The sequence below is a fragment of the Lindgomyces ingoldianus genome, assembly GCF_010093535.1.
Source record: "Lindgomyces ingoldianus strain ATCC 200398 unplaced genomic scaffold BDR25scaffold_15, whole genome shotgun sequence".
In the NCBI taxonomy this organism is placed as follows: Eukaryota; Fungi; Ascomycota; class Dothideomycetes; order Pleosporales; family Lindgomycetaceae; genus Lindgomyces; species Lindgomyces ingoldianus.
Genome location: NW_022985176.1, coordinates 924,245 through 937,573, shown reverse-complemented (window position 1 = coordinate 937,573; position 13,329 = coordinate 924,245). Strand labels below are relative to the sequence as shown.

Below are 13,329 nucleotides of genomic sequence, written 5' to 3'. Positions count from 1 at the left end.
ACGCACACCTGAAAAGCAAAAAGCCGGAGGAAGGAGAATAAAGGTGAAGAGGTTGTTGTTGAGATTGGAACTCAGTTGGGACGGAAGCGCAAGCTCATGTGTTGTGTTTCGCTGCAGCCACGCTCCCGCCAAACACGCCCCAGCAACCACACCCACCGCCTCAAAACAGCACTAGCGCGAAGTTACGCGAGACTTCAACCGCGTTCCCGCGTCGCACAGCCGTTGGCACACAGATCGCCGCAACCCCCCCCTCCCCCACCAATCGTCCCGTGTCAGATTCGCGATTCTTGATACAGGCACTGCCTCGAAAACTGGGCTGGCAGTATTTGGGGAAGGGCTGGAAAATGTGCAACCAATTTAGCATGTGTAATAAGAGGCGTTTTAATGCCCCTGCTCATCAAACAGGAACCAGAACAAACCGCGTTCCGGATTGAGTAAATCTTGGGCCTCGGTTTCGATGGTATGAGGGCGGGTGAAGGCGAGGGCTCTCGGGTGAGAGTGAGTGATAATGATTGAAATGACACGGAAGGCGTTTCCGAAGAAAAGTAGCTATCAAGTCTGCTGTAGGCTATGAATAAGGAGGAAATAGACGAACGTGTGTGTAGAACTCCGACGCTATGCAACCCACAACTCAGAACTACATATCCCTATCCGGCAATTCTTGATCTCGCGGTTTTTACCGTCCATATTAAGGTTCTCCCAAACAGCAGACTCGGTCCCGCGATGGCCGGCTTCCCCACCACGTCTGTGGCCTTTCCTTTGCTGTGAAGTATTGCAAATCTCAGCAGCACCTCTAGACAAGTGACACAGATGCTGAGGACGATGAGCACAATGATGATCCACGTGATCCGCGTCATTTTCTTGTCGGATATCGAGTCCGAGAGAATCTCGCCTAGGTCGAGGAACACACGACACCGTTCGTTCAGAACTTGGATGCGTGGTTTGATTTCGAGGTATTCGCGGACGGCCGTGTACAGCGGGTGGAGTGTGGGTTCTGACTCCCAGAAGAAGTTCGGCGTATCGAGCATGTTGGACGCTGGAATATATCAGTGTTATCCAGATTGAGTAGGAATCTGAGGTGCAAGTTACAAAGGTTAACATCCACCCGGCTGGTGAATAACTGCCCTATCATCTTGACCACCTCCGTTCTCCCCATCCCCAGCTTTCCAGTTAATGCCAGCCGTTTAGGTATATATTGCGCTTGTAGCATCGTCCGTGACATGCCTTCCTCAAACAGACTTAGTTTCGTGCTTTGAGCAATCGCATGGCTCATGGCAAGTTTGATCATGTGATCTCCACTTTTCAATGTGATCATGTCGTTGAACACTCTGGGCCTAGGAATATCTGGGTTATACTCGAAATGGAACTCCTCAGTCTCAAAGTCCGCTTCGCTCAGGGGTCGCGTAGCCAGTAATATGCCAGTTGAGGAAGTGGAGAACGTCAGATCTGCGAGGATATCCTTTTCTTGTCGTTCGGTGAAATTCCAGAACACTACGACGCCGTATGAAAAGACAAACATTTCACCAAATGAGAGGGCGTTTGGTGGAACCCGGGGTGGAGCACCATCCTCTATCGATTCCCTGCGTGAAGAATCCGACGAATGTTCCCCCTGCTCCTCATTTTGGGGCCGGTCGTGGGGACTCTGGCCTGGACTTTCTTCCTCTCCACCTCGAATGCTGTACTGTTCGGCATCCCCAAAATACCCCTCATGATACTCTCTCTGCTCGTTCCTCTCAATCTCTTCATCGAGCACCGTCTTCCCACCAGGACTCTTCAGCGCTGGACTACTCCTGACTCTATACCCATCGCTCCCCGGCAACAACGGTAAATGATAGACTGTGTACAAGCAATCGTCATACAACTTCGTCCTCGCATTATGCTGGGTCTTGACAAACTCGGCGGTGCTCTTCATCTTGTATGCCTGCGCCGTGCAATACGCCGTGACCCTAGCCAACTTCTCTGCTCTCCTCGCCTTGGGCAACCGTTCCGCGTAGCTCTTATCCTTCAACCCACCCGTTACGCTCCTCCTCTGCAGATCCTCATCCTTGGGCGGCGCTTCATCATCCTCATCAAAAATTCCCTTCTCATCATCCGCTTCCACGACGGCCTCAGGCAGAAGCACTAGCTTCTCACTGAGTTTGCTCGAGCGCGTCGGAATATGTTGGGGAATGAGGCGACCGGAGAGCTTTGGGTCGAGTGGATGGCGGCCGCTGGGTGTACGAGTGTGTATGAGGGGACGCTGATTCGGAGGGCCGCGTCGTTGCTGCGACGGGATGTCCGAAGCATATTGGAGGATGTTGTCAACCGATATAAGTTTCGCCCCGGGCCGTAGGACGGGCATTCGTGGCGAAAGTCGTGGATTTGGATCCCGAGCATCTGTCATCTGGGATCCAATTAGTGCAGCTCCTAAGAAGCTTGCGAGGCCTGTGCAGCTGGCATACCAACACCGTCGGCCCCCTTTTGCTTTTTGTCGTGGTCGCACTCATGATTAAATGAATGTGGGGAGCGGGTAGCTCGGGCTATTGATGTTGTGGAGTTGTCATAGAGTGGCATGTTCAGACGCTGCGGCATTGTTCTTGAAGTTCTAGCTTCGGACGTCATGGCTTGGCCTTATTCACTACTCGTGACACTTGCATGGACCGATTTCACGTCCATGGCCATTGAACAGAAATTGGCGCAGCAAGCGAAGGCGTATTCATGGCAAAACTCATTCGAAGCTTTATAGACCAATTCGCAGCTAGGATACGATCCCAGCCTATCACTAAAGTAGAGCAATACTATCTGGAAAATTGTTCCACTTGTAAACTATAGCCATGTCGCTATTGTGCAGACCGGGGGAATTCCAAAACGACTCGCTCAGAAAGCTGCCAAGTCATGTAATGAATCCAACAAAAGAGCCAGCTACCCCTTAAACAAACCCCCTTGTTCTTGTTTCTTAACCTTGAATTCCAGTTCCTCTGAAAAAACTCCATCCCCTTCCATTCCACAATCCATGTCACGAAATCGACAGTACATATAATGGGAAGGATCAGGTGGGCAGGTGGGTGGGCAGGTGGGTAGGCGGGCAGGCAGATTGGCAGATAAGGGAAATGTGACGCAAAACCACACACCTTGAAGCATTGAACATGCATTCCATTGGGAGGCAGCGGAGCTCAGCCTAAATAAATTTGTCCATAACTCCATCTCCTCCAAGTGCAGTTGGACATTAAATAAAGAGCTTTGGATGTGGCAACACCTTGTTACCTTCAGAGACGTTTCCCAGGCACAAAGATGAACAGACAGCAGGTAGCTGCGTCAGCGAGAAGAAACATCGAGAGGATGATGAACGATCGTTTGCGAAGCGTCTTCTTGACGAACGGCTCTCGAATTTTGTTGAAGTCCATCCAGGTATACTCGCTGAAGCCAAGCAAGGCAAAGATGGGATCCAGCATGTACTGGTGCGTGAAGATGAAGTAAATCGCAACCGTGAACGGGAGGATAAGCTGGCATGGTCAATTTCAGTCTCAATAAAATTTACAATAAGGTAGCTTACCCAGCACCTAGTTGCCCGAGACTTGTTGAGGAAGATGAGAATGAATGCCGTCCAAACAGCTGCGAAGAAGCTGATGAGACCAATGATCAGACGCATCATCATACTCTGAGGAACAAGATTACCGAGTCCTTTGCTCTGGAGAAACCCCGGGAAAGCGTCACGCTCCATGGCTTGGAAGACGTAGTCTTTAGCAGCATCGAACAGCTCCGGGTCGCTACGCTGGTCAGGGCCCTCGATAGCCTCCTGCACGTCATGGAGGATGCTTTGGGGTATGATTATTTCCCGTTCTGATCCTGGCAGAAGATAAGTATACAGGATTTTCTCGGCTGAAGCACGCAAATCCTCGCGCTTCGGAACATTCTCGGCAGATGAATTCTGGCCTGGTGAGCTGGAGTCGCCGCCCGGTGAATTGTTGTCCATGAAGCTTGGTCGGGGAGGTCGCTCACGGCCTGGCGTTGAGTGTGTCGAGCGATTGCTACCATGGCTATTCTGCGGGGAATGCTGCCGACTGCCCTGATCGGACCGCAGAAAAGCAGAAAGTCTCTGGTCAGAAACGTTCCCCTTCTCACCGGACGGACCCTCTCCAGCATTATCTAAAATGTATGATGACCGCTTGCTGTTCTTCTCTATTTCCGGTGTGTCTTCGATCACCGACCGGTGCAGGCGTCGGACGTACAAACGACATAGTTGGAGATGTTGCGACACGTCAAGCCTACAGAGTGATCAGCCAGTAAATCTAATGCCCTAGTTGAAAGCATACCAGAAGTCCAGGTAGTCTACCGATCGCTGCTGGTCTCGCATGTAGATATAGAAGGAGAAAAGGTCTAGGGGAGCGACTGTCTTGCGACTCAGGACCTCGAACAGATTGGGGAATCGGTTTCGGTTGAGCTCCAAAGGAGCATGCGATTCGGACGCCATATCGAGGCACCGTGGGGTTCGCGATAGAAGGAAGAGTGTAACGGCTGGTTCAAAAGCGAGGGTGAATGAGAGATTCGGACTCCCAGTTCAGTCGCAGGAGCGGAGGTCGCGAAGCGCTGGTTTGCTATGGCGGCAGCGGCAGCGGCGCGGGGACGACTGGACGGCGCACAGAAGCAGTAGGTAAACAAGAGGAGGCGATGTGAAGCTTTGCGTGAAATTCTGGCTAAGTAGTGACAGTCCAATGGAGCTGTGTCGACAGTGAAGTTGGGAAATGAGCTTCGAAGTCGAATGTCTTGGCGCGATCAATGGAAACGAGCGGGTGGCTTGAAGGGGGCGCATATGTCGCGCGACCAGCGCAGTGGGGCTGAGTACAAGTTGCCAATTGCAAAGCAACTACTCGCGATGCCAAAGGATACAGATTGTGAATATTGGGCGTTGTGGTTGACGTTGTGGAGAGAGAGTGCTAGATTGAGTCGGAGGTGATGCAGCAACCCGGAAAGGGTCAAATCAAACTGGGCTGCGGAACATTGCAGGGATGCTGAAACTGGACCAGCAACGCCGCTGATCATCATGCGATTCCTATGGCGAAGCTTTATTGATGCAGCTGCAGAAATACATGGTGAAAGCAGTCAATGGGCGTCTACGCTGAGTGTCCCTCAAAATCCTGAAATATGACTCTTTATATCCCCTACGGCACAGCCAACTCGGGTAGCCTCAGCACTGCCCTCAGGCAACAGCCATAAAAGGTCTTGCCGCAAAAATATAAGTTTGATTCTGATCCCATCTTGATGAATTACCTTGCTGCTGCTATTACTCGCTCTACAAGAATTCATCCCATCCTACCCCTCCCAACAATCTCTCCCTGAGCGACCATGGACACCAATAAAAATTTCACTTTGCCCGAGGGCTTCCTCGATGAGCCAGCGCCGAACCTGACCAAGTCTACCGTCAATTTCAAAGAAGGCGGCCTTCCTGAATATGATGGCCTGTGGGCTGTTGTCCTAGATGGTGTCCTGTCTGAGGAGGAATGTGACATGCTCGTCGCTGCCGCAGAAGCAACTACAGATGCAAAATGGGAGCGAGCCCTGGTGAATATCGGCGGAGGCATGCAGGCATTGTATGATGACATCCGCAACTGTGGCCGTATCATATGGGATAGCCACGAAATAGTCGCAAAGATCTGGGCGCGGATTGAGGCCGCAGTGCCTGAGATTCAACGGCTGCAGAATTGGGCCGACGTCACAGGTCCTGTGCCCGCAAGGAGAAACGAAGTGTGGAAAGTAACGCGTTTGAACGAGCGAATGAGATTTCTAAAGTACACAGGTGGTGAATTCTTCAGAGGTACGTAGATAATGAACGAACAAAGAAACTGTCCCTTTCTAAGCAGGGATAGCCCACTCTGATGGAACCTATGAAACGCCTGACCGCACCGAGCGGTCAAATTTCACACTGCATCTGTATCTCAACGATGCCGAAGGCAAGCCAGGCCAGGCGCCACTTAAAGGAGGAGCGACCACGTTCCACTCGTACGATATGAGGCGGCGAATGGATGTGGTACCAAAATCTGGACGGGTACTGCTGTTTCAACATCGAGGGCTCCTCCATTCGGGCGACGATGTCGTGTCAGGGACAAAGTTGACAATGAGGACCGACATAATGTATGCGCTAGAAAAGTAGAGTCTTCGTCTGACGGTGGGGGCTCTGCTCAAAGCTTGTGAGGGCATCTTCTAGCAGTTGGCATGCCATAGCCTCATGTTGTGGGTGTTTAGAGGGTCGAATGAAAGCTCGTGGCGGATTTAATTCATTAGCAGTATCCTTTGGACCCTTGAGTAATCGAATGAACTCGTGGTACTTACAAAAAGATGATAAATTGTGAACGGCCCGCCCCACCAGAGTAATCGGAATCGAATGATACCTTCACTCTTTCGCTTGAGCTACTAGAGGTCGAGTACGCTGCGTATTGCACTATGGTGTCGCTCCAGCTCTCTCGAGACTGAGGCACACGATCTTCGCACCGACTCCCATAGGGACACCAGATCGCGCAAATGCTACCCCGAGGGGAAACACTTTTGCTTATGGGCCCTGGACTTTCTGATGCCAAATGCAGACGTGAGTCACGCCAGGCCCTCACGGGCAGTGATGTCAGAGTTCGCAGAGCGAGATGACAAAAAGAGGTGAAGATTACTCCGAATTTCTCATTTGCATGTATGGACAACTGCGTCTCGCACTGGGTGAGAGTATCAGCGTCTGTATGTGAGCAAAGAAACGCAGCATTGGTAAGGCGGGCCGTTGAAGAGAAAAGATAGCACAGGTCGGAGAGCTTTGGTTTTGTAGCTTGGCACTAGTGGAGACGCTAGGCGGAACGATTTTCCGCTCCACTCATACACCACTCCATCACCTTCACCTCTAGCCTTCTGACTGGCTTGTGGGCGATTCAGTGTTTGTGTAACGTCTAATTTCACGCAAAGACCACTCACTAACCTTTGATGATTAACCATCATCAAACGCCCGCCAGAGACTCATCTTATACAAATTTTCTTGTTTTGTCCCTTATCCCTCTACCGTAGCCCTCACTTGTTCCTTAACTCGGTAACACAACCAATTGCATGAACCAACTGCTCCTTAAATTTCTCGAAGTTTGTGTGGGTGCCCTTATCGAAGCCGCAAGAGGTCTAGCTCCAGCTTCGCGGAGATCTCCTAAATATCCTAACCCTGCATTTCCCCAGCAAAAGTGTAGAAAATGGCCTAGGTTCAGTGATTTCTCTAACAAGAATGCTTCATGCATCCGACTAATCAATCACTGTACCATATGGCCTCCCGCCAGGCTTTCAGAACCCATATACGGACTCTCACTTTTGGAGCAGCTATCTTCAGCGAAAACCCAATAGGAACACCATTTGAAATACACTCATAACTCCCAAGATCACTTGGCAACATGGGTATTGGCTGGTATCAACAAGATCGACTCAAACATGCCCCCAGCGAGTATTTTAAACGACAGAAAAGAGTTCCTGGCCTGGACGATCAGTAGAAGATGGCTGCTTTACTTAGCAATCCCCCGAACCTTGAGACTATTCGCGTTCGATACGAAATTGATTTCAACCTCAATGACGTCCACCATCTCTTGAAACGAATGCTTCCCGATAAATACCAACCAACTTCGAGAGTTTAGCGTAAGCAGTGCGAACGGTCCGGGGGTCTCCACAACCCTTACAAGGAGTCATCCAGGTCTTTGTCATCGTAATCAAGGACTCTAATGTTAATGTCAAGAATCTAAAGCGCGAGAACGACTTCGTGGCTGAATATTACCCTCTCCCACGCCTTGTCTCCTAGCGACCGCAATTATCAACTTAGATAAACTTCGAATCCCGGTATTCGGAGGAACTAACGAAGAAGGCCATACAACTCTTTTGGGTATCATTCGAGAAGCTCTTCCCGGATTGACATGTCAGTTACCCTTACTATTTCTGCATACAGCTTCGAACATGGAGGAGGAGAGTCAACATTTAACTCTGTCCGCCGAGTGTTTGCAGCTCAGGATTCTTTCTTTTGACGGCCAATGACATCTCCCCGCAAAGCAACTCCTTCAGTTCTGGCTGATTCACTCTGGTAGCTTCCAATGTGTGTTGCTCAATAACGCCTTCGTATATGAAGGCTCCTAGGTTCAGGCAGTAAAAGGCTCCTCTGTTTGAGAACCTGAAATACGTAGAGATCCGAGCGTTTGTTTGCGGTCAGTTACTCACCAAAGATGACCCCGAACACCTTGATACTGACTTGACCACTAGTTTCACTGGGTTCTCCTGTCATATTTTTTGAGAATATTATTACCTTTCGAAGTAGGAATATATCCTATGGGACGAACCTTTCTTGTGTCTTGGTGGACGCGTTTATTCCTCTTCTTCAGCACTAAGGCTGTTCAAGGACCGCTCCCACCTCCTTTGTCTCAGAGTGAGATAATCTGAGGTACATAATTGGTTATAGATGCATTTCCCTTCCGTTGTTTAGATCACTCACGATGAACCCTCTAGGGCGAGCCGCTTACTTCAAGCTCATTCGGGACCCTAGGTATGCCATCCTCTCCCGCTACTACGAAACTATCTTCCTCCGCCTGGCCGTCGAAATAGATGCTTAGAACCTGCTGAAGAAGTTTCAAAGTACTCAAAATTGTCAAGAATACGGATACTGTTAATGAGGCACCAAAATCGCCAATGGTCGCACTAGGGCTCGCTGCTATATCTCTTCAGTTTGACGAGGCAAGACCGACCGTATAAGTGGGCAACCCAAGATCTTAGAATGAAGTCGTTCGAATACTTTTTGGATTAGAGATCTGGTAAGAATCCTCATTTCAAATGTAGGAGCCAACCCTTTCGAACCATGCCAGAGTGATGAAAGGACATTGCGGAGACTCTGAGGGCACTGTTGACACCAAAACAGTGTTACAATGTCTGCCAATATACCCGAACCATAAACCATATCTCAAAGCGATCCCCTCCTTACATCTTTACAAACATTTCCTTGAACAAGTTTCAAACGAAGCAAACTTTGAAGGCTTCGAATTTTTACTATAAAAATTGGAAGTGCAACATGACGTGGCAGTTGCCTACGTCAGCCACAGCAATATCTAGAAGAATATAGCCCTCCCTCTCAACCCAGATAGCAGCATGAAAGCCACCTATAGGAATACCAACCCACCCAAATTTACCAAACTCTAAACTCCATATCGTTCCCCTTCATCCACTTCAGACTGGTCCCTGAACCGCTCTAGATTACTCCGCATCCTCGACCTCTACCTTCTTAGCCTGCATCGTCCTCTCTCTAAGCTTTGGCACCAAAATCCTCAACAAGCCCTGCCCCAACCTCGCCCTCACACCGCCCGCCTCTACGTCCGCGGGAAACGTAAACGTGCGCTGATAATGACCCACCCTCCTCTCACTCAACCACTCTCTAACTACGGGTGCAGCACCCTTCTGGCCCTCCGCCTCTGCCAATTTCCTCCGCTCGATCTCGGCCTCACGGCACAGCGGCCCACCATCAACATCTTGGCCAGCAGGCAAGGCGTCCGTCATCTCTCTATCTTCCCTGGGGGTATGTGTTTCCTTCTTCACGGGCGAGGCGACACCACTGCCGAAATACAAGCCTCCCCATTCATTTTCTAGCTCGACCCGTACGATTTTAGCTTCGATGGCAAGGGTTCGGCAGTCCACCCACTCCAGTCGTACGCTCTCTCGATCGCGTATCCCTGGGAATTCACCTTCGAGGAAGTAGGCGCGCTCAGTTTCGCGGACGTCAAAGTCTGGCGCTAGGATATTGTGGTGGTTGTGACGGTGGCCGCTTCGGGACAGAGGATTCGTGGGTGAGTGTTGGGGTGCTGAGGGGTGGAGCGGGTAAGGCGTTGGATGGGGAGGGAGACTGGAGTGGGTAAGGTCATAGGGGGAGAGGATCTGCGCGAGGAAGCGTAGTGGTCGGTGGGGCTGTGGTGGGTGCTGCGGCTGCTGCTGCGGCGGCGGCTGCTGCTGCTGGCTTGGTGGGGTGGGTAATTGCTGGGGGTTCTGCTGAGGTGTGAATGAAGGAGTGTGTGTGGGGTGAAGCAGGTTCGGGAACGGCGACATGTTAAACGCAGATCTCGAGGTGGAGTTCGAGTGTGGGTGGTTGGAGAGGTCCCGCCGGCTCAGTCCCGGGGCTGAGGGGGAGCGCGCGTGTCTGCGCGGTGAGGGTGACGTTGCGGCGGTATGTAAGCAATTCAGGGGTGAGCTTTTTGATTTCTCCCGTTGGGAGAGTTGTGTGTTTTGCCTAAGCGTTGACACCCCGGCTTAAGGATTGGGTCCAGATTCCTCTTGAGGTATTCCGGACGATAGACTGATAGTCGCAAGAGAGAGTCCAATACTGACCAGTGTCGTTGGAGGACTAACTCAAGCGTAGATGGTCGGTGGTCCAAACGTGGAATACCGCAGATAAGCGACGGTGAATGAAGTGAGTAGTTGTGAAGGGGACAACGAGGGAGAAAGTCTATCTCCTCTGCTTGACAACGTAGTGCAGTCACAAAAGTTCAAGAGCACTTCGCCAAAGAGTACAATAATGTAATGTGGCTCAGAATTTTGCATACCTCCTTTTTAAGTAGCCACGATGAACGATAGGAGTAGCACACTGCTTGCCCTCACGTAAGGTGATCTCACTACACTCGCACCCTCTGTGCCCATAATCTCTCCATCTGGACACAATGCCATATGCCCCCTCCCGTGGCGTGAGGCTCACCAGCTGTAGCGGATAAAAACCGACTTCCAACGGTTCGTCGCGGAGGCTACCGACGGTAGTTCTTGACTATGTTTGTGCCTCCGCCACATCTGAGGATTCTGAGGGCGAGGTACCCTGTAATTTCCGATCATATGTTCGAAAAATCAAGATACATGAGATGTGGCATGCCCGGAGGTGAGGTGCCGTATCGTGATGTTGAGGGGTTCGCGAAATGTGGCGAGTGAGCTCGGAAACGTGGCGTGACAATGCCCTTCGGGAACACTCGATGGCACCACCATCTCCCGCCTCCACACCAATCACTCCGCAGCCAGCATTCCAAGAATCTTGAAATGCCGTTGCAGAATCCGGGTTTGAGGAATAAGTCAGCAACGAATCTCCTGGAAATTGATTAGGTTCAGTAGTCCCCTAAGCTGAGGGTCAGAAGTTCTCGACTCGGGTTGTATCGGCGTGAGCAAAAGGTAGGCTGTTGCCGTTATTTTTGCACTGGCACATGGGGAGAGCCAGACACGATGAGTGGGTTGAGACACAGATGGAGGTGAGATGTGAGGCTGATTTGCACGCTCATGATCATCCTAACAGTTACGTGGAACAATGGTGTGTGTGAGTATATAAACTGTATCTTGGATGGGTCGGACTCGAGTCTTCTTTCTTCATTGCATCAAGTAATACAGAAGCATACATCCATCCAAACCAATATCATTCTAGCATACCGAGCACAACTACCGTCAATCTATCACCCCTACTATCTCCCTCAAATCAAACCTGTTTATGGTATCTTACGACCCATACACTGCGCAACAAATACTTGAAATGAGCACCTCCCAATCATCCACCAAGAAGCTCACTCCGGCCGAAGAATCCTTCGAGCAAGAAAAGGCCCATATTACTTCCTACGAGGAAGGATGGGATCGGTGGGACGGCCCAATGTGGCCCAAGGGCACCATCCAGTGTGAACTGCGTAAGTATATCCCTCTCCTCTCCCCCTGCTGATTTGCTTGCTCAGCCTCCATCCCTTTTTACTGTTTTACGGCCCTCGTGTGGTCGTCTGTTGCGAGTTCTTTACTACGACCCTCGTGTGGTCGTCTCATGGTCGTCTTTCACGATCCTCGTGCGGTCGTCTTCTGCCTGTCCGTTATGATCCTCATGGTCGTCTTTTGCGAGTTATCAGCGATCCTCGTGCGGTCGTGTCCTTTGATCCTTCGTCATCGCTTGTCCGTATCTTGTATTGTCTTATCTGGTCTGGTCTGGTGAAAAGAGCGCGTCGTTGTTAAATGTCGAATGTCGAAATCTCCGGTGTACGGTGGTAGTCCGATTGATAAGTGTCCTCCCTTCCCCATGAACTTCTCCAGCGTTGCAGCGTCGATGCATCGATACCTACGATCTCTTTCCGGATTCCTTTCCAACCTCGTTTGCCTTACACCCTCCCCCAGTACCAACGAGTTCGACTATTATCGCAGCCTTGCTTGTACCTTCTTTCAAATTTCCCCCGCCCTCGCCGAGTTTTGTTCCTTCTCTGCATTGCACGACCGAGGATCTTGTCATTGCTTCCACCCTCCTTATACCTCACCTGCCTCGTTAGATACCTCGAGCATCATCTCCATACCCCTCCTCGCCTCACCTCGATCTAGGACTCTTTCTGGACGTTGAATATACACACAAATACACGACCTGGGACTAGGACTGAAAACATGAAACCTGCGCAGCCTATCACTAATCCGGGACATGAGAGCACATTGGGCATATGAGTAAAAGCATTTAGTTAGAGTATCCTAGGCTGACGCCTTTCCCTTCTAGAAGATCCACACCACGTCATGGCATCGTGTCACGAATCCCACGACACCGACGATCGACATCGGGAGACGACTCCCGGCTCACACTGCGGAGATCATTAGCTCCCTAGCCCATTATCCCAGCGACCACGACCAGTTCGACCGAAACTCTAAAGCCTGAATACATGCTTCAGGCTGACAACATGCTTCCAGTCTTCTCCTTCCTTTAGGAAAACTGTGAAGCACCGCCGCCGCCGCCACCGCCGAGTCGAATCGAGTCGTGGGCTGGGAGTACAGTACCCAAGAGAATGCAAAGATGAAAGATACGAGAAACTTAGACGAACGAACGATCAGCAATGAGAAACGAGAGCATATGCATTCGGAGTTTGGCGCACACGGCATACACACATGCATACAATTACTGTAATAACCCCTTCCTTGATCGAAGGCTCAAGAAAAGGCCAGCATTCACAAAAAGGCATACAACCAGATACTCAAGACAAGATTACGGACATGGAGTAGGAGCAAGCAAGTTAATGGGGAGAGAAGGCGATGCTGACCATCTTCTGAGCCGGTGAGATTGAATTTCCTCTACTTCTTCGTATGTGCACATCGCACCCCCCCTTCCCCTTAGGGTTGACTTTGGCTTGGTTTGATATGTTCAGGGGATATCATGTACTGTATCATGCAGAACACCGGAGGCTATCTGTCTGTTTGTCTGCAATATTTAATGGCTTGGCCTCCTAGGCTCTAATCTTCAAGCTTATTCATTACCTTTTCATAATCATCTTTGCGCCTACCCTCGTCTCCATACTCACATACCACGCCTACAATCCAGGTCTTTTATGCAGAGGAAAA

General features: G+C 50.5%; 7 protein-coding genes across 7 annotated transcripts; 2 read left to right on the top strand and 5 right to left on the bottom strand.

The window, feature by feature from the left end:
* Positions 1 to 271: 271 nt before the first annotated feature.
* Positions 272 to 2,552, bottom strand: BDR25DRAFT_334168 (sporulation protein RMD8). The gene is made up of 3 exons (XM_033692910.1): positions 2,442 to 2,552; positions 1,090 to 2,383; positions 272 to 1,036 (listed from the first exon to the last, which is right to left on the bottom strand). The coding sequence occupies exons 1-3, from the start codon at positions 2,484 to 2,486 to the stop codon at positions 648 to 650; spliced, it is 1,728 nt and encodes a 575-aa protein (XP_033547876.1). The 5' UTR covers positions 2,487 to 2,552; the 3' UTR covers positions 272 to 647.
* Positions 2,553 to 2,817: 265 nt separating this feature from the next.
* Positions 2,818 to 4,902, bottom strand: BDR25DRAFT_261372 (regulator of G protein signaling superfamily). The gene is made up of 3 exons (XM_033686698.1): positions 4,293 to 4,902; positions 3,533 to 4,244; positions 2,818 to 3,482 (listed from the first exon to the last, which is right to left on the bottom strand). Exons 1-3 carry the CDS (start codon positions 4,448 to 4,450, stop codon positions 3,246 to 3,248), a joined length of 1,107 nt encoding a protein of 368 aa, XP_033547875.1. The 5' UTR covers positions 4,451 to 4,902; the 3' UTR covers positions 2,818 to 3,245.
* On the bottom strand, positions 4,602 to 5,069 carry BDR25DRAFT_29746 (uncharacterized protein). The gene has a single exon (XM_033689005.1). It carries the CDS (start codon positions 5,020 to 5,022, stop codon positions 4,753 to 4,755), a length of 270 nt encoding a protein of 89 aa, XP_033547874.1. The 5' UTR covers positions 5,023 to 5,069; the 3' UTR covers positions 4,602 to 4,752.
* A 253-nt stretch (positions 5,070 to 5,322) lies between these two features.
* On the top strand, positions 5,323 to 6,127 carry BDR25DRAFT_223876 (oxidoreductase domain-containing protein; the record flags this gene model as incomplete). The annotated part of the gene is made up of 2 exons (XM_033685128.1): positions 5,323 to 5,791; positions 5,844 to 6,127. 2 exons carry the CDS (start codon positions 5,323 to 5,325, stop codon positions 6,125 to 6,127), a joined length of 753 nt encoding a protein of 250 aa, XP_033547873.1.
* Positions 5,842 to 8,419, bottom strand: BDR25DRAFT_393622 (uncharacterized protein; the record flags this gene model as incomplete). The annotated part of the gene is made up of 15 exons (XM_033698265.1): positions 5,842 to 6,234; positions 6,274 to 6,384; positions 6,417 to 6,677; positions 6,718 to 6,922; positions 7,025 to 7,122; positions 7,162 to 7,225; positions 7,257 to 7,376; positions 7,408 to 7,466; positions 7,515 to 7,608; positions 7,665 to 7,723; positions 7,770 to 7,881; positions 7,926 to 7,960; positions 8,005 to 8,146; positions 8,190 to 8,299; positions 8,384 to 8,419. The coding sequence occupies 15 exons, from the start codon at positions 8,417 to 8,419 to the stop codon at positions 6,178 to 6,180; spliced, it is 1,563 nt and encodes a 520-aa protein (XP_033547872.1). The 3' UTR covers positions 5,842 to 6,177.
* An 812-nt stretch (positions 8,420 to 9,231) lies between these two features.
* On the bottom strand, positions 9,232 to 9,789 carry BDR25DRAFT_159083 (HSP20-like chaperone; the record flags this gene model as incomplete). Its single annotated transcript, XM_033684010.1, has 2 exons — positions 9,232 to 9,442; positions 9,584 to 9,789. Coding segments are annotated over 2 exons (417 nt in total), but the record flags the coding sequence as incomplete, so codon positions are not given.
* A 1,693-nt stretch (positions 9,790 to 11,482) lies between these two features.
* On the top strand, positions 11,483 to 12,673 carry BDR25DRAFT_303580 (uncharacterized protein). The gene is made up of 2 exons (XM_033690027.1): positions 11,483 to 11,660; positions 12,497 to 12,673. Exons 1-2 carry the CDS (start codon positions 11,513 to 11,515, stop codon positions 12,592 to 12,594), a joined length of 246 nt encoding a protein of 81 aa, XP_033547870.1. The 5' UTR covers positions 11,483 to 11,512; the 3' UTR covers positions 12,595 to 12,673.
* Positions 12,674 to 13,329: the final 656 nt, after the last annotated feature.

Coding starts and splice junctions, on each gene's coding strand:
- BDR25DRAFT_303580 (XM_033690027.1), top strand. CDS start 11,513: ATGAGCACCTCCCAATCATCCACCAAGAAGCTCACTCCGGCCGAAGAA. Junction 11,661..12,496: donor CACCATCCAGTGTGAACTGC/GTAAGTATATCC, acceptor TTTCCCTTCTAG/AAGATCCACACCACGTCATG.
- BDR25DRAFT_29746 (XM_033689005.1), bottom strand. CDS start 5,022: ATGATGATCAGCGGCGTTGCTGGTCCAGTTTCAGCATCCCTGCAATGT.
- BDR25DRAFT_261372 (XM_033686698.1), bottom strand. CDS start 4,450: ATGGCGTCCGAATCGCATGCTCCTTTGGAGCTCAACCGAAACCGATTC. Junction 4,245..4,292: donor GTAGACTACCTGGACTTCTG/GTATGCTTTCAA, acceptor ATCACTCTGTAG/GCTTGACGTGTCGCAACATC. Junction 3,483..3,532: donor CTCGGGCAACTAGGTGCTGG/GTAAGCTACCTT, acceptor TGACCATGCCAG/CTTATCCTCCCGTTCACGGT.
- BDR25DRAFT_334168 (XM_033692910.1), bottom strand. CDS start 2,486: ATGAGTGCGACCACGACAAAAAGCAAAAGGGGGCCGACGGTGTTG. Junction 2,384..2,441: donor AAAGGGGGCCGACGGTGTTG/GTATGCCAGCTG, acceptor ATTGGATCCCAG/ATGACAGATGCTCGGGATCC. Junction 1,037..1,089: donor CCGGGTGGATGTTAACCTTT/GTAACTTGCACC, acceptor GATATATTCCAG/CGTCCAACATGCTCGATACG.